Source organism: Oryzias melastigma, linkage group LG23 (assembly GCF_002922805.2).
Source record: "Oryzias melastigma strain HK-1 linkage group LG23, ASM292280v2, whole genome shotgun sequence".
Taxonomy (NCBI): Eukaryota; Metazoa; Chordata; class Actinopteri; order Beloniformes; family Adrianichthyidae; genus Oryzias; species Oryzias melastigma.
Window position 1 is genome coordinate 10,222,079 of NC_050534.1, and position 19,951 is coordinate 10,242,029.

The window sequence follows — 19,951 nt, forward strand, 5'->3', positions numbered from 1 at the left end:
TAGCCGCTAGCGCTTCCAACTACAAATGTCTATGCTAATTTCCTGCTATTCAGTCTCAACCTTTGAGTTCTGCTCATCTGCTCTGATATTTGCATGTGGTGTCAGTCTCTTGTCGCTGTCAAACACCAGTTTTCGTGTGGAGAATCTGCAGCATTGTTGTTAGCAGAGTGAAACCAGGGTTCATTCGTGACCGATTGGTAACAGTTTATAAATGTGTTTACCAATGCTACCTCGTAATAACAATTACAATTGTATCAAGGTTATTTTATGACGTTTTCCCAACATAAATGCTAATTAGGGAAATTGTTTTAGCTATAAAGCCACATTCCAAGCTAATTAATAGATTAGTGGAATTATAGTTTTAATGGTTTTGTTGAAGGAGAGGGGAATTTCAAATTAATTAAGCCACACTTAGACCTCTTTGCCTGGAAATGAAACCTCCTGGCTTTGGGGTGCGTTGTACACATCTGCAATAGCAGGAATTTTGGTATATTAGGCTGGTAAAGTTCTGGACGTTGATGTGCTTGGACTGATACACAACATGTGTGTGGCAAGTTCAACAATGCACTGAATGCAGGTTCTTGAATGTTTTTAGCATACGGTGGTGCAAATCTCGCAAATCTTGCTCCAGGCTTTTTCTTTCACAGTTCTATTCAGGAATATAAAAGATTCTGGATGAATGGAAGTAACTTCTTAGTGTTCTGATGGTGAAAATGTGGATGGTTTATAAAAAAATACATTTAAACACGTTTTTTTGTTCGAAATTGTTCGACCGCAATGCATTGTGGTCTATTCTAGTGAGCATCGATGAACGCTAGTTTTGTGCAAGACTTTTGGGAAATTTCGAGTGCACTCGATTTTGGAATTAGTAGATTTGGACAGCACTAGAAAATGGTGAACGCACTATATAGTGATTGTGGGGAATTCAGGCACAAAACTCTTGTCTTCAAAGTTGGACGTTACTACCGTTTGATGACGTCATCAATAGTCGCCAGTCATCTACGTTAGCGGGTAGCTGCAAACGCTCAGAAATACATAGCAACATTGGTTGTAGGGACTTGTGTAGCAACTTATAAATGTGAGAGTTTGAACAAAGTTGTCTGATATGTGGATATGCACCATTTACTTAGACTCTTCTTTCGACATGGTCGCTCGAACGCATATTTCCAAGCGTGGCGTGAATGTGGCAGTACTGCGAGCATCAATATCATCCCTGTGTTATCTTATGGGTCCCAGATGACCCCACTTTTAATATAAACATGAACTTGGAGCAATTAGGGTCTCGGCGTTGGAAGTGACATATGAGTAAAGTTATTTTCAAAACAATTGATGATTAAGGATAAATTAATATTAGTGGTTTGTGCTCTGCCAAAACTATATGACATCAAGTCTTTCATATATCGGAATAGAGCTGTGAAAGAACAAAACTGGAGCAAGATTTGCACCACTTTGACATTTTGCACCAAAACTCTTTCGGCTGTGAGTACACGGGCTCGAAAAAGCAAATAAAAAAACCCAAGTTCTTGAACGCACCACACCTGTTTATAACTTTAGAGCAGGAGTCCCCAATTTTTTTCTTGTGAGGGCCACATAACTGTTTTCTTCTCTGATGTGGTTTATCGGCTAATAGAAAAAGTGCAATAATCAGTCTAGACGTAAATATTTATGGTTTTCCAGAAAGTTGCTTTAAAAACTTAAAAAATAAAAGACAAAAACTTTCATAAATAGAAAAACAAATAACTTTTTTTCTTATGAGGGGCACATGTAGTTGCTTAGTAAGCATTCACACTATAGTGATTCTCCTGCTTCTTTCCGTACACTTTTTGGTACATAAACTCATTCACACGTTCAGCTTGTTCAGGACATTAGTGCTCGTATTTTTGGCATTCATAAACTTTATAGTTTTTGAAATATTGAGCAAAATATGCCCCATAGGAAATGAACAAGAAAGTCTTCAAATTTCAAAATTTTAGGTAGATTAGCAACAAATCTTTAAATATATTTATGGGCTAAGTTTTAATCTTTTATTGTCATTTTCATAAAAAAAAAATGAGTTTAACCTACCTAGTATTTTGGCAACATGCTAACTTTTTGGCTAATTTGTTATTTACTGGGGTTGTTTAGGCTAATTTAGTGTTAGCTTCAATTTTAGCAACAGGCTAACTTTTTTAACTAATTTAGTTTACTGTCGAATTAAGGCTATCTTTCAGTTTAGCTAGTATTCAAGCAATGTGCTAGCTTCTTTGGCTAATTTGGCATCTACTAAGGATTTTTTATGCTAATTTAGAGTTTAGCTAATATTTTAGCAACATGCTAATGTTTTGTGCTAATTTGTTGTCTACTGAAATTTTTTTTAGGCTGCTTTAGAGTTTAGCTTCTATTTTAGCATCAGGCTAACTTTTTTTAACTAATTTAGTTTACTGGTGAATTTTAGGCTATTTTGCAGATTAGCTAGTTTTTAACAAATGTGCTAGCTTTTTTGCCTAATTTAGCATCTACTGAGTTTTTTATTTTAATTTATAGTTTAGCTAATATTTTAGCAACAGGCAAATTTTTTTTAACTAATTTAATTTACTGAGGAATTTTAGTCTAGTTTGGAGTGTAGCTACTATTTAAGCAATGTGCTAGCTATTTTGACTAATCTATTATCCACTAAGGTTTTTTGGGGTAATTTGGAGTTTAGCTCATATTTAAGCAACATACTAAAGTTTTTTGGCAAAATTGGCTTGTACAAGGAATTTTTAAGTAATTTTACTACAATTTTTTTCAGAAATTTAGGTCAACGTTAGCATTTTTTCATAGTTCTTTAACAAAATTTTCAGTCTTTTAGAAAATGTTACATTTTGCAAATAACTTTTGCATTTTCAGCAAAAAGCTTGTGCATCTTCAGCGACTACTTTCAGCAAAAGCATTCACACTAGCATTATCGCAGGTAATGCAACTTTTCTAGTGAGCACGTTGTAATGAAGAACCACACAGCTCAACTACGGCAGCCCTAAAAACCTCACCTCTTTGTGAACCCAGCCATCTGGATGAATGATGCGGGTCTAATCGGTGACCCCCAAGCGCCTAATTCCAACTCATTGCCGGTGCGAAACGCGAGGCTGGAAGACGCGCCGGTCTATTGTTAAACTCAGCTCACTGCCTGTTGTTTCAGTGGCAGATGAGAGATTAATGGCAATTTAATGGCCGCGGAGAAGACACAGATCAACAATAGAGTCCTGCTAACACACACACACCATTTACATGAGCCACTCGAGGCAACTTTCCGCCCGATTGCACCTCCACACAACAATACGTGCGTAAAACACACATAATGAACATTTCGCCGATCCTTAGACGCGTTTATAACCACCCCAAACAAAATGTGTTAATTTCACAGGGAGGACGTTTCGCAGCCATCCAGCATTCACAGCCCCAGTGTCATCAGGAGGAAAACTAACAGAGCTAATTTTCAACTCAGCAGCCCCCCCGATGTGACAAAAGGAGGCTAATTTATGCGTGGCGGTTAGGAGCGCGGCCGCGGAGCTGGATGCCCACTCTTGGATTGCGGTAATTGTGATTTGGTTGCTAGGTTGTTGAGGGTAATGAATGTCTTGTTGATGCAGTTTGTCATAACGCGCCGCCAAGACACGGAGCCTATTAGTTAAACGTGGACACATGATGTACGAGCCCGCCGGGCACGAGGCATTAGTCATTTTACGAAGGAAAATAAAGAAAAATGTCTCGCTAAAGTAGCTATTAAGAAAAACTGTTGTGTAGCGCAGATTTTTGACTTGTTTGGTTGATAAACAAATAATTCTCCAACCAAAAATATGACAACCTTTGTTTCATTCCAAGGCAACATCTGTATTCATGAAACCTAATTGAATGGAAGGCTGCCTTGCATTTTGCATGCAGAAGTGGCACAAAGAGCAGGAAATAAGATGGTTCCTAATGCATTCACTGTCAGATGATAACCTTTGATTTCCCCCTACTTACATCAGAAATGGCTGCTTGGAATGACAGTCACCATTCTGCGGTCTCTGATGTCTCCGTGCTCGTTTTCTACAGGGATGGATGAAGTAGAGAGAGATTTCTTTGTCTCTTTATGGGGTTTTCTGTAAAACTGAATATATTTTACCAACTCTTATCCCACTGGCTGACTTTAAGTAACAGTGACAGACAAATACAGGTCTGAAACCGAATCTTAGATGATATGAAGAACTCAGTATGTGAAGGAAACGGTAATAAAAAATGACTTTTAAGACGTTTTTATTGCTGCTGCCAACTCAAACAAATTGTGCATTTTTTTTACATTAAAATTGTGTTTCAGAGTAATGCAACCAAAAAGAGCGATCCAATGCGCAATTAACGTCTTTTCTTTCAAAAGAAAACTATTCTTTTTTTCTGAACCAACAATAATCCTTATAATAATGGTAAAACAAAAACAATGCAAAATTCGGGTGAACTAGACTATGTACAAAAAAAAAGAAAATAATTGATTAAATCTCAACAAATATCGTAAAAAATAACATACTTTAGTTAAATCTTTGTATTTTCCCTGTAATATATAAAAAAAAACTTTTCTCAAACACTGCAAGTCTTCAATTGTTTACAAATATAACTTAATCCCAGCAGATTCTGAAGCAGAGAAAAGAAGCTTTGGGCTAATTTGCAACACTTTACAGTAGTAAAGTGTTTTCATACTCAACGTTAATCAGCTGATTCTGTCGCAGAGAAAATTCAATTCAATTTTATTTACAGAGCTTAAAATCACAAAGCAATTGTCTCATTGGGCTTCATGCTGGTAATTGTACAAATATAAGCAAAAGCCGATTGCTAAACTAAACAGACTAAGCTAAACTTGTCATCCCTCTAGACTCTCCTTCTTGGTGAGGAAAACTCCTTAAGAAAACAGATTCCAGGAGAAAAGAAGAGATGTCCACATGAAGGAGGGATCCTTTCCCAGGATGGACCGGCGATGTACCAGGACCGTTAAAGAAGAATTAGCTCGTCTAACTCTACAACAACAGAAAAGCAAGAAAAGACTCTGTTCTCCGTGCACAAAATGCTATTTTGAGCACAAATTGCTAATTTATATGCACGAAAGGCTAATTTGTGTCCATGAAATGCTAAGAAAATGGTTACTGTGCCCACAAAATGCTAACAAAATGCTAGGTTTTGCCAAAAAAAAAGCTAATTTGTGTCCCAAAAATACTAAACTATCTGCACAAAATGCTAAATAAATGCTAGTTTTGCCCATAAAATGCTAATTTGTGTCCACAAAATGCTAATAAAATGCTAATTTGGGCCATAAAATGCTAGTTTGTGTTCATAAAATTCTAATGTTGCGCACAAAATGCTAATTTGTGTCCACAAAATGCTAATTTGGGCCATAAAATGCTAGTTTGTGTTCACAAAATTCTAATTTTGCGCACAAAATGCTAATTTGTGCTCACAAAATAAAAACAAATTTGTGCTCATGAAAAACAAATTTATATCCCCGAAATACAAAATTGCTAAAATGCTCAATTCTGTCCACAAACAAAAAACAAATTATTTTCCACGAAATACAAATTTTTTGCACACAAAATGATCATTTTTGCCTATAAAATACTAATTTGTTAGCACAAATTATTAATTTGAGGGAACAATTATTTTTATTCATTTTTAAATATCTTTTTCCGGACTCTGTCTCCTTGTATACTTTGACTGAAAAGATAACTACAAACTCTAATGTGGTGGAAATCAGAAACACACTTTTCAGAATACTACCCCTGTAATGTGAAAATAATATAATTACAGTGTAAAACCAAAATAGTAAAGGTGAAACATGTTTTTTTACTAAATAAGTCCTATTTTGAGATTTTCCTTTTTTAATATAAGAGCATTTAGTGATAAAACACACATGTAATATCAGATTTTTTTTTTTTTTATTCCAATATGTTTTTTAAGATAGTTTTAAAGAAGCACATTTTTCTGCAGTGAATTATCATCATTTACTTTTGTTTTATTTCCTGGTTCCATTTTATGAAGTCTGAACCCTAAAAGCATCCTTTTTTTAGAAGGGTCTTTGCTTGAGCTTCCCTCAGCTTGATCAGCTGCAGAGCAGCAAGTCAATCTGGTTGAAGAACTCTTCAACGGCGTTCAGACTCCACCAGAACAATCCTGGCGGCAGCAGCTTGAGACCCGTTTGTGAGTGTCATTGAAGAGGGACGCGTGGGGAAGACTCTGCTTTTTGTTGTGATGCCTCCTAAAACTATGTCAGTTTCTGGCTAAAATAAAAAAAAATAAAGCCGTTTTATCTTTTACCCTTCCTCAAACTGCAAGATCTAAAGGAAAGAGAGCCATTCCTGGAGGAAAGTCTCTAATCTGCAGCGCACAGACTCTTAGAGATGAAGAAGGGATTGACCTGCACGGGCTACTTAACATCCATCCTGACAGCAGCTGGTAAATCCATGTTTCGTGTTGTCATGCCGACTTCTTCAGGCAGAACTAATTGGTTGTTTTCGCCTGTTGTGCAGGAACCAATGTAGAAAAAAAACTCAAGGACACTCGTTGCAATGTGACACTCACAGGCGTGAACATGGATGCAGGATGAGCACAGTTGGGAAGAGCCGAACTGAACTTCAACCTGTGCGGGTTCTAGCAGGAGCAAAAATCTCCTTGAACTCATCGCCGCAACTTAATCTCACAAAACCACCACACACTCCAAACCGCCAACACGGCGGTACAAATCCCTCCCACCTTCCTGCACTCTCTCCTTGTCTGATTTGCATTTCGGTTAACACGCTAATTGCCTCTCATTAAGTACCTTGTCACTTTGATTAATTGGTGTGATGCTGAAATGTAAAACAGCACAATGCATAGTGAGCAGTTGTTGATTGGAAAAAAGCATCAAGGTTTGCTAAAAAATGCAAAAATGTTATCCAGCTCATCAGAAAGTGAACTACATTTTTTGTTCCATCAGAACTTTTTTAGGATCTAGAAATGGTAGTTTTTATTTTTATTAAAAATCAATGACCCCCCCCCCATCACATGACTGCAGTGAGCGCAAATACTTACAAGCTTCAAATTTAAAATGATTTACCAAATGTAATTAATTAGCGGGGATATCAGCCCATTAATTAATTCAAATGTAAATGTATTAACTAAAAAGATTCACTTTGAATTTTTACAACTTACTAAAATAATACACAATAATTTCGAGTACAACCAAAAAATATGCTTCATAAGTGAAATTCTGAATTTAAAATCGATTGTGTGGCCCTAAGATGGACTGGTGACTTGTGGATATTGGTGTGCCCAGCCTTTAGCCAACAGTAGCTAGGATAGGCACCAGCAACCCTATGACCCAAAAAGCTGTTACAGTGTTTCCCTTATTTCTTTTAGGACAAAGCAGGACATGATTCATTTTTATTTTATTTTATTTTAAAAGGAATTTGTGTTCTGCATCTTGATTGGCCATTGATCTTATCAATTAATCTCATTTGTGTCTCCTGTATAGAATGCGTTCAGCTCGTCAAATTTACGTACATTTTTGATCGAGGGCAGATCTTTCTTTGTATTCTTTAACACTGGACCTATTTTTCTATGAAGAAAGTGTAAAAGTGTAAAATGTCTGTTTAGGAAAGGCGTTACAAAGTGTGTAGTGAATAGTTTATAACCTTAAAACATTTATAATAAATGTTTAAAACAGTTACGACTACTTCACAGATTACGTCCATCGTTGGTTATTTTTAGACCATAACTTCACTAATAATGAAGGATAATTAAACAGGCTTAGAGAATGAATAAATAGTATTTTAGCATTATAGTTACATTTCCAACACTTGAAATAAACAGATTAGTGTTTTGTTCTGAGTATAATTCCCATTTTTTACATAGTTATACGCCATAGTTTGTCCAGGGTGCGACTTATACTTAGATATGTAGTTTTATAAAAAATAAGTAGCAACGCCCACTAGAGGGCACTGTTGGTGTGTATCAGTATTTGCTACTGACAACAACACAAGAAGAAGAACTATGAACACGATTCGCGTGACAAATTCGTGTGGCCCGCCCCTCCTTCACTTCGTGGCGAATTCACTGCTTGCGGCTTGTCAGAAAATGTGTTCCTTAGCTTGATGCCGTGGCCCCCTGTGGGACGCTCGCATTGGATTAGTATTCTACCCACTGATGGAGTCACTGAAAACATCACATGCCTAAAGCTGAGTCCCTGATTGGTAGATGCTACGTGGCGACCTGCCAAAATTGAGATATTTGAAGGCCCAATTCAAATTCTTCCCTTCTTCTCCCTACCCCCACATTTGGCCCTCCAAACAGAGAGTTATGGAAAATTAGTGTCACAGAATTCGGACGTCATCAATAGCCACAGGTCAGCTACGTTAGCGCAGAGCTTCTAGCTTCTTCTTCCAGACACCCCTAGCACTTGAGGAGTAGGGAGAAGGGAAGAATTTGGATCGGGCAGAACATGCTCAATTCGCGCTGAATGCTGCGCTGCTCCAGTTGCTCAAATCGCACCGCAGGACCTCAGATTTACCGTGTACCATTAATCAAACATTGAAAGTGGTCGCCCCTGCTACGCAAATCATATTCTGTGTTAATGCAACATCACACTGAGCTTGCCGAAATTGTTCCAAAGCAACACAGAATGAAGAATTCAACTAATTACGTGATTTAAAGTGATATAAAGAGCTAAATCGTAAGCATTTTCTTTATGCTATGGTTATATGAGTAAAAGTGTATGTTGCACTAATATATTAGATAACTAGATAAGTTTCATGAAGCTAAATAATACCAATGTGTTATGGTCGTAAATGGTACATATAGTCTATTGTTGTTAGCTATTCCGCTAGTATGATTTGCCTTTTGAGAAGAAATGTTAATTCCTGATCTCGTATTTGTTTAATTAATTTCTCCCAAAAGTGTGACAATATACAATGGTTTTCTTTATTATATTAAATATTTAATGCTGCGACTTATACTCTAGAGCCACTAGTAGTCCAAAAAATACAATAGCTACACACTAACATCCGGTTGGCTGAACTAGCACTAGCATGGAACGCTATACACAGTGTGAAGGACCTCAGACTAAAACCATTTTTTCCCCAAATTTTATTTATGTAATTTAAACCTCAGCTACTATATTTCAAGCAAATCCACTCAGAGAAACAGAACATCAATATAGTATTCGATAGCATCCCATTCTCGACAAAACTGGAATCACTGAGTACATAAGTCACACATCCTGTCACTCAGCTGCCTGAAAGCGGGGGTCTTGTTGAGCCTACGTGATACTGTGTGTTGGAGACTTTTCTTATTGAAATGAGACATTTCTGACGTTGATCCCTTGGAGTCGTCCCACGTTGGGGGAACGGGGGAAGGGGAAATGAGATCCGACAGGTTATTGGAGGACGCCACCTGCGCATCCTCACTCATCACAACAATCCACTTTCCATGAATGCAAAAGAAGCAGATCTTTCAATGAGCTGAACTTCGCCAACAAATCCCGACGTGGGAGATTGAGGTGAAAATAAAAATGGTAGAGTACGGAAAAGGTCAGCGGCAAAAACGAAAAGCTCCCCCGCCGCCACCACCGCAGCTTATTGTTTCAACGTCTATTGTCAGTTTACTCAGTGTGAGGGACCAGCATTGTTCAGTAGAACATGATTAATGCAGACAACCACACTGTCTAGATGTTTGAAGTCTGTCTGGAGATGATGTAACGCTGTGCACAAACATGTATTTGTGTGTAGTCTGTGTGCGTGTTTCCATTTGTTCACAATGACAAAACGCCTGTCAGATTTAGCTGTGAGGTTGAGTGGTTGGCTCTTATCTCAGTTTAGCAAACGCAGCCATTCACAAGTGCACACACACACACACATGTGCACACACAATATATAACAAATGCTATTTCTTATCTCTACTTTTCTCTTATCATTCCTGTGTGGATTCATGTGTAGAAGCAACATTTAGCCATTTTAGTGTCCAACTGATAACGCAGTGACACATTTAAAGGTTGACACAAGCAGCGCAACATATTGAGCGTATTGACAGCTTCAAAGTAAGCCCTGATTGGTTTATGACTTTTCTCAGATCTGACGGACAATCTCTACTTAAAGGTGAGCGGTAAAAGCTTTTAAATCATGGGAGCTTCACAAAAAAAGAATCTGGAAAGCAACCTTTGACCTTTTGTTTGAGCTAGGTTGAAAGCTACGTACAAACGGGGTTTAATGTGCGTTTCAAGAACGCACTTTAAGCCCATGGTGATCATACTGGACAAGCAGGGAAGGGCTTCTTTGTCAGTTTATTTCTGTTTACTACCACACGTCCATCACCTACAGCTGGAAGTTGTGATTTGAGCTCGAAACAAAAACGGTTTGGTTTATTGCTAGCATCCTAACAAAGGTGGATATGGATTACCATCATGTCAGAAGAGTGGTGGCTCAGTGGGCTAGGTGAAGGGCTGGAACGCAGGAGCCCTGGGTTCGATTCCCAGGGTTGTCCACTGATCCCCACCCAGATTGGGTCCTTAGGTAAGACCCTTGACGCTGCTGCCTAACTGGGTCCCTGTGCCCCTAAAGTACAGGGTTGTGTCAGGAAGGGCATCCGGCGTAAAAACTCTGCCAAATCACTGATGCGAAACAGTGGGTGCTGTTACGCTGTGGCGACCCCGAAAGGGATGAACCGAAAGTGAAAGAAGATAAAGTAGGCTCTGATTTTGGTTTGTTTCCAAGTCTCTAGTTCGTCAAAGTTTAACCTGCTTTAGCTGACACGCATGTTTCATGGCTACAAGTTTTTTATGTAGAGGTCAAAAGCTTTGTATTCAGTAAGATATGTAAATTAAAATTACATTTCTATAAAATATGTATTGGTTATTTACGAATATACAGTGTGTGCGTGCGTGTATGTATATATGGTGTATATAATATTTATATATGGTATATATAGGCAATTTATTTGGCATTTAACCCCATATGAGTTTGTGAGGAGTATCATAAACACTGACGGTTGTGATGTTATTTGTGGCATTTGGTACTATAGTGCGCCTTAATTGACTTTCTTTGACTCACTTTTCTTTGCATTGTATTTAATGAAAAACTGACAGTAATCAGCATTAAGTCCATTTTACAATTAGTAAATTTAATGCTACGCTCACAGGGCTCAGAAATATGTGTTTAAGCAAGCACTTCCTATGAAAAGTCTGTAATTGCGCCTGTATGTGCGTATTGGGTTTTTGTGCTGAAAACTTGCACATATGGATGTCTTTGCACAAAGTCTCTTCCAACTGCAAGTACATGCACTAGTATCTGGTAGTGACAATCCAGTGTGAACCCCAAGACTATTAATATCACATAACTAGATAAGGGGGAGTTGACTTTATTCCTAAATAAATGTTTTTTCCAGTTGCTAGACGAATGACAAAAAAGAGCAATGTTGTGCATTTCACAAACATGTCAACAGTACTACAACAACTCCATTTGAATTTAAAGTATCACTTCACAAACGTGCAAAGTGATAAACAGAAAAGCAGGAACTGAATCCCATTTTCATTGATGACCTTGATCCACACACATAATATCACGCCGGCTTCACCGACAGACACAAAGACGAAGCCGTTTATTCATTCTCCAAGCAACATTATATTCATTCATCCTTAAGTGCAGAGCAGCACTTTGAACCTTGACCTTTAAGAGGGAATGTTTGGACAGACAAGAGGCTTTGGTTTGGGGCTACTGGGAACCATTTTTATTGGCAAAGATAACCTTTAACTTGAGAGGTATATGAAGGCTGCGCTATATTGTTGGTTCATTACAGCTTCCCCCTATGGGCTGCCGTGAACTATTCTTAGATGATGTAAGGAGACGATATTGTGTCTTAGTCAGAGTGGTCACAAGAGCACCTTGGAGCAATGAGAACGGGATCTTGTAATCAAAATGGAATTACTGCTCAATATTGATGGAATCCGCACTGCTATACGTCTCCGTGCAAGTGCTTTGCTTGCATACATCTGACCACACGTACAGACGGAAAGGTGTGATTAAATTAAAATATAAGTCCTGTGGGGAAATATTTCAATGATAGGTAAGCAGAGACTCAATCCTTTAAACAACTTTTGCAAAAAATGACGATAAAGAAAAATTCCCCCCTTTTACATTTAAAATAACTATAAAATAGATGCCTGAAAAAGCTTTTCAAAAGAAACATAAAAATGCGACATGTTGTAAAACCATCTGGCGGCCTATTCATCACCCCCCAGCTTCTTCATCAAAAGGTGGATCGCACAGTGTAGTAAAAGCAAATGAAGACATCCAGGTGTCGTTTTAGTGATGGCTTCCATAACATTCCAACTGCTGCTCATGATTGGGCCTTGGTGATAAAAGCCGGTAACCATAATCACCCATAAGATGGCATCATCATTTTAGACGCCGCTATATTAGGTTTAAATAGTGCTAGCTTTTGTAGTTCTCAAATACTCTTACCAACTTCCTGAACTCAGTAGCTCCAAGAAGACTATATAGAACAGGACTGTCAAGGCCCCCATGTTCTTTTAGTTTTAATTTTTCATGGGAAATATGATGCCACCCTTTTTATGAAGCAAAAAACCCTAATAAATAAAAATAACACCCTGTGAAAATTAACATTAAAGAAAAAAAATCGAATTCCTTCTGCTTTGCTGAGGCATCTTTCTTTTCCTTACTTAGGGGTACTACTGCTGTTAATCCGAAAGACTTTTGTGCTTTAAATCTTGTCTTTTTTTCTGAAATAAACAAATCTTAAAGAAAATCAAATTTCTTTTACCAATATTTTGCCCCGGAGGATTCATAGGCTTGTTTAGCATAATTTCAGTAGATAAACTTTACAGTTTATTTTACGGTTTCGGGAGATCCTCAACCATAAATTCACAAATCTGACTGAAAGAAATTTAATCAATGCTAAAAAAAATAAATAAATAGGGATGAATTATTTTAAAAAGATGTTTTACTTCAGCCAAGGAGGCAAAATAAAGGGCAATAGAGCCTGTTTGCCGATTGATCCTCAGTGGGAGACACCATGTTGGATAAATATGGCGATTTGATTGGATAGAATCTAGACCAGGGAGGGTGGGCAAACTTTTTGACTTGTGGGCCACTTCATAAGAGAAAGGAATAGGAATCTGGACGAAAAATAAATATTTATATTTTTAAAACAGAACATTTTGGAGTTTTTATTTTCAAACTGTGGCTTTAGTTCTCATTCTAGTGCCAGTTGAACCAATAGGTTGAAATTCCTCATGAGACAAATTTAGAGAAATGCTGCATTCATGTGGTGTTGGAATGATTGGAAAAAGGCATGTCGGTCTTGGAAAAAAAAACGACAATAAACACACACATGCAGAATAACTGTCTGTCTGCCTAAACAAATGTCAATTTATTAGTAGAGTGCGATCGATGGGGAAAAACCAGGGAAAATAAAACATTAACAAAGATTATCAATATAATCTATTCTAGTTTGGCGGGCCAGATTAAATAGTGTGAGGGGCCGCATATGGTCCCTGGACTGTAGTTTGCCCACACCTGATCTAGACCAATCACCAGGCCGCTTGGTGGCACAAATGTCACCCTAAATTCACGTGTCAAAGTCAAGGCCCAGGGCCAGATCTGGGCCGCCGGGGAATTCTATCCGGACCTCCAGATCATTTTATTTTATTGTTATTAATGGTTCGATGTTATCTTGTATTTATTTGTAACTTGTATAACTGTGACAAAATATATTTTTGAGGAGAGTAAAATATGGAAAGTTCTTTAAAGTTTAAGTTGATTTATTCTGGAAAAAATATTCCTGCCTTTTAAATATTCATAATGTTAAAAAGTTATGGTTTTGAAGTTTTAAAAATTGCCATTCTGTTCATTTTTTTGACTATTTTGGCATTTACTAAGATTTTTTAGGCTATTTTGGAGTTTAGCTAATATTTCAGCAACATGCTAGCTGTTTTGGCTAATTTAGGCTTTTTTCCAGTTTTTTAGGCTACTTTGAAATTTAGCAATTTTTCCAGCTAGCCTACATGCTAGCTGTTTGGGCTGACCTAAGTATTTTTTTTTCTTTCTTTGTTTAAAAGCTAATTTGGCATTCAACTAATATTTAATTTTGATCTTAAAACTGGGACTTTTGCTTTCAATATGGTAGTACAAAAATCTCTTCATACACAAACCATAATGGTTAATTTATCCTCCATGATTAGTTTTAAAACAGTTTAAAACACTTTTCTGAATGAAAAGGGACACCAAAACGTCACCACCAAATCCGAGTCAATGTTTTAACTAACGTTGAAACTTGGGTAGCGACTCGTAAACAAGAGGATTTTGAACGCAGAAGCCCGAAACACGCATAAACGAGCATTTACATAGACTTTTATTGAAAGTGTTCATTTGATGTTGCATCAAAATGCCTCTTTTTTCAACATTTTGAAGTCAAAGTGTATTAGTTTTGTCACAAACTCATTCCCACACAAAATAACTTTCCGAAGACATTTATTTTTTATTAACTTTGCTAGTGTTTCAGTGGATGTATTTAAGACACGTGACATGCTTCCAGACTCAGATGTAGACGGATGTGCTGGAGAGAATCCAACATTAATTAATCCAATATTAGTTTTCTATGTGACACACATTTTATATTCTAACCATAGAAATATATCAAATTAATGTAACAGTAACAACTTTTACCATTTAAAAATGTTTTTTTTTTGCTTATAAATGTGGGGTAACAGCTCATAAAACTCTAATATCTGACACCACAGGTAAACGGACGTGACTTTTCCAGAACTGAACATGAAGAGGCGGTGGTGGAAGCCATCAGACGAGACCCCATCGTTGTGCAGGTTCTACGAAGAACCCCCAACAGGGCTGCACCTGCTGTCTCGCACAGCCACAGCGGCTCGCCACAAGACGTGTGCGTGGTTGATGTCTGCACGCAGACAGACATCACCTTTGAGCACATCATGGCGCTGGCCAAGCTGCAACCCTCCACCCCACCGGTCCCTGACATCTGTCCATTCCTGCTCTCTGACAGGTGAGAATCTGCAGGGATGCCCCTGTCCTTCACTTTTTTCTTCTGTTTCCCAAAGCTATGTTCATACCGCTCTTGGCAATGAAAAGTCTTTGTAAAAGCACATAAATGTGTATTCGGGCTTTTGGGTTCAAAACTTGCATTCACGCATAGATATGCAAGTTTCTACGACAGTTTTTGGGCTCTATGTATAAAACATGCATTCAATAGACACGCAGGTTAAACCAGGTTGAACTTTGACCAATCAGGGACTTGGGTTTAGCAATAATGTATGGATGGCTTACCTTTAATTTGACATAAGAAACTATTAAGAACAAATTAGTAATTGCATTTTATTGCCCAGCCATATTTATACAAGACAAGTCATTCATATTTTGGAACATGCAGTAAGTAAACAGTACCAAAAGAAGAAGCCCCTCCCTGATTGTCCAGTGTGAACATCATATGCAAAGTCCACGTTCAAGAATTCTTTTTCAGCGGATTCGTGAAGTGTTTTGTGTCACATGCTTTGTGTGAATATAGCTTTAGAAACACATATCAGCATAAACACCCCAGTCCAAACTCCGCACTGTGATCTCATTATGTACAGCTAAACTGCACAGCAATAATTGTTTCGCTGTGCTACATCCATTTTCTTTAATGGGGACTTTTGCTTGCCGATTAAAAGCCAATGGGCTGATAAAGCAGGCATCCTGAGACCGTTCATTCCAAGGTTATTTATAGGTCTGTGCTGGGCAGGAAATGAAATCAATTTGTCTCATAAAACCACAAATCTACCTGTCGTGGTCAGTGATTACAGAGAGGCAGTAATAGCGACAATTTACAGAAGTCATGGCTGTAATTCGGAGGTAATGGTAGAGATTTTCTTGCAAATCGAGGACCAATTTAAAGACTTTTGAAATAGAATGATTGTTCCAAGTAGTTTAGAACAATTTAAAAAGACACTGACAAAGTCTGCAGGGATATTTATTGATAAGATCAATAACATTTATGTTGTAGGGCTATTCAGAAAACATAGAAAAGCAGAACATGAGTGATTGATTTCCAACCAGTTTTTGTTATGTCTTTTCCCTGTAGCTGTCATTCCATTCAGACCATGGAGCACGAGTACTATGAATGTCCAGAGTACATGTCTAATACTCCAGCAGAGGCGGAAAGGACTGAAGACTATGAGTATGAGGTAGGATTTGACTTTTCTTTTTCACTATTGTGTTCACTAGGGGTGTGTATTGGCAAGAATCTGACATTACCATGTGTATAATATTACATGTGTCACGATACGATATGTATCCCGATACGTATCGTGGTACACTTGTCACGATATATGTATCCCCGATAAGTATCGTGGTACACTTGTCACTATATATGTACGCCCGATATGTATCGTGATACATTTGTCACGATATATGTATCCCCGATACGTATCATGGTACACTTGTCACGATATATGTATCCCCGATACGTATCATGGTACACTTGTCACGATATATATGTATCCCGATACGTATCGTGGTACACTTGTCATGATATATGTATCCCCGATACGTATCGTGGTACACTGGTCACGATATATGTATCCCCGATACGTATCGTGGTACACTGGTCATGATATATGTATCCCCGATACGTATCGTGGTACACTTGTCATGATATATGTATCCCCGATACGTATCGTGATACACTTGTCACGATATATGTATCCCCGATACGTAACGTGGTACACTTGTCACGATATATATATCCCCGATATATCACGAGACAGTGTCAAAGACAACATTTCATTTTTTTTTTTTTTTTAATTATGACTTAGAAAAAACTATCTGAATTTTAATACACCTTTCACACAAATAAAATTATAAAATAATGTTATTCAATCATCAAAACAAGTTGCTTTTAACTGAACAAATTCATGGTGCTTTTCTTTGCGTAATATGATTCTATAAAGTTATCCAGATTATCAGGTGGACAGACCATTTTTTATTATTATAAACGAAAAAATATATATATTGTATGTACCGCGCTTTAGGGACCACGAAATTACAGTCATGTTAGGAAATTGGGACATTCTCATTAAATAATCAGCACTGTCTTAAAATGTTCATAGATCAATATCTTATTTTAATGGAGGTCAATATTTGGACCTCCTACCTCATAAGCTATTTTTGCTCCTTTGACTGAAATTATGTCATTAGGACACTTTTTTGTAGCATCTACCATCTCCTTAAATATGTTTTAGGTGTGAAGTGTCTACATTTAAACATAAGCAGAAGTTACTTAATTTTTAAATGATACTACTACATAGAAAGTTTTAAATAGGCTTTAAAAAAAAAAGTTTAAGACAAGTAATTCAAGTTGGATCACTTGGATCACTCAGTGATGTTCAAATTAATATTCATATCAAATATTAAATATTAATATTAATTAACTATGTGCACAGTAACAAAAGAAGTTATTTGTAACACGCTAAATGTTAGCCATGTTAGAAGCAAGAAAAAAAAAACGACCTGATACAGCTAAAACAAACATTACTGTGACTATGGTAACTTCCAACACCGTTAGTAACATAAAAAAATAAAATAAAAAAGCAACACATTTGCGCTACACGTTTGCCACATTAGAAGTGTTACCGTATGTAACAGTTCCTGTAATTCCCAACCTTGTTTGCAACTCTTAAAAAGGAAAAAAATGCTAGACTAGGACTGCTAAAAACAAATATTACTGTAATAATGCTAACAGTCTGACAATGCTACACGTTAGCATGTATCGTTGTTTCTCCAGATAATAACGCACGTTGTTGTTTTGGGAGGAAAAACATTTTCCACCTTATAGTGTGAAAAACATGGTAAATTTTGAGGAAATGTCCATCCCCCCTCAGTGTTTGTAGTTTGGTCCTTTATAGTTTTACTTTTCCTTCTTCTGAAAACATGGATGCACAGAAAAACTGTAGCTCCAAGAGGCAGAATTGAGATTCATCCTTAGATTCAGATTGAAAATATCTATAAAATCTAATAAAAGCCTCACATGCTGCACATATCTCCATTCTAGCAGGTGGATCATGCCCGTCTCCTGCTGCACCTCCAGGCCCTGTCAGGTGACAGTGATGGGTGATTTTCGCTACTGTCAGTGATCCTGCCTGGTTTAATAGGCACTTCCTGGTTCAGTGAACTGCATTGTGGTTATTAGGATCTCTGTGATGCCAGCTGTGGCCTTCTACCTTACAGCATCCTCCGAATGAAAGGGCCTCCTGGGGTTGGGGTGGTAGTGGGGTGGTAGTGGGGTGGTGCTGGTGGTGGGGGGGGGGATAGTAATAGCTGTTGTATCACAACAAGGTCAGTGGTACAACAGGAAAACACACGTATGCACACCTGCCAGACAGTTCACACGCCAAATTGCTTCACTTTCCATGTCCATCCATGTGTATCTAACTGAAACAAGAATGGGTTTCCTCTTGGTTGAAACTGAATGGAGCTGCCATTCCCAAGAACATTATCTCTGATTGACAGCTTGGGCTTCACTTCAAATGGATCGTCCACATGGACAAGCCTGTTGTTATACTCCAACTAGTTCTGGAAGCTCCACGCCAAACTGTAATGTAGCACTAAGAGTCATAAAAATGGAAACAGCTTGATATTTTAAAATATATCAAAATTAGATTTATATGGCATTTAAATATTCCTCTTGAGTTCACCATGAAGAATGTTAAAAATTGCTCTTATTTAGCTGCAAGTGTGTTGAACAAAAAGTGGTTTGCTGGGTAAAAAGCACTCATTATTTCACCAAATTGGCAATTGATGTCTTCAAACCAAACAAATTTCCTTAATTTGCCCCAAAAACATAAATGTTGGTAAATAAAAGTGAAATGTTTGAAATGTTTTGTTTTTTTGACTTGTTTAGACAAGCAGAGAAAATAAGTTTCCAACCACCAAAGAACACAAATCTCTATGTCTGTCTTGTGTCACAACTGCCCTTAGGGGCAGATATAGGCTGTCTGCAGGCGAAAAATGGACAAACTTGTATGGGGCACACAAGTGGCCCAGATGAACTATCAAGGTTGTAGACCACCCGATGCGTTCGTTGAGTGAAAATATTCATGCACTCTTTTTTTTACGAGTATGCCTCAAGTGACAAGTTTCAGCAAACACTTAACAGTGATAAGTTACGGTGAAGTGGATGTGAGTCATATGGATTGTTCATTTTTTCAACCCTGTGAACTTTATGCCTGGAGCAAGGGGCCTGTTCATGCAAAAAGTGAGCACTACTTACATGCGTACTAACTGTTACAATTTAGGAAATTAGACAATCCAAGCATATGGTTTGTGGGCATCCTATTGGCAGTTATGTATCACCTGTGGACTCTATGTGGTCAGGACTGATACTGATTACTAGAGTGTGGCATAAGGACAACATAAAAGAGACTTACCACTCGCACGACAATCATAATTTTCATGAAATCTAGGATCTAGGATTTTAGGATCCAGCACTTCCCGTCTATCACCCTCTACGCCAGGGGTCACCAACACGTCGCCCGCGAGCACCACATAAGTCGTCCGCAGATCTCTTCTAAAAATAGCGCAACTCACTTGTGAGCTGCTCGAAAATTTTGTTTTTCTCGGGGCACCGAGAGGTCCCGCAGCGTCAAAGCGCTTTAGAAATTGCGGGTCATACGGAATCGCGCAGCTCCTCCCCCTTTCCTCATCGCTTCACCTGCAGACGCACTTTTGCAGCTTGGAGCCTGAAGTCTCGTGAGCGCGAGCACCGTGACAGAAACTTGAATTTATGTTGTCGTGTTTTCAGACAGAAAAAAGGTCCAGATGCTTATTTGTTGCTCTTTATTTTAACCGTTGAACGGACTTCTCCCTCTTCTGAGTTGAGCTGCGCTGCACGCGCCCCAGACAAAGCTGTGACGTCACCCACACGC

General features: G+C 38.0%; 2 protein-coding genes across 3 annotated transcripts in view; one reads left to right on the forward strand and one right to left on the reverse strand.

Moving 5' to 3' along the window:
• The window catches only part of pdzrn4 (PDZ domain containing ring finger 4), a 51,267-nt gene that overhangs the window by 16,112 nt on the left and 15,204 nt on the right, over nucleotides 1–19,951 (forward strand). Inside the window, exons 2-3 of the mRNA XM_024286885.2 lie at nucleotides 14,765–15,036; nucleotides 16,111–16,213. Of these exons, the coding sequence (XP_024142653.1) occupies nucleotides 14,765–15,036; nucleotides 16,111–16,213 (375 nt within the window). The remainder of the gene's footprint in view (nucleotides 1–14,764; nucleotides 15,037–16,110; nucleotides 16,214–19,951) is intronic.
• gxylt1b (glucoside xylosyltransferase 1b) overlaps nucleotides 1–19,951 on the reverse strand; it is a 109,138-nt gene that overhangs the window by 15,993 nt on the left and 73,194 nt on the right. The gene's annotated exons all lie outside the window — the stretch shown is intronic.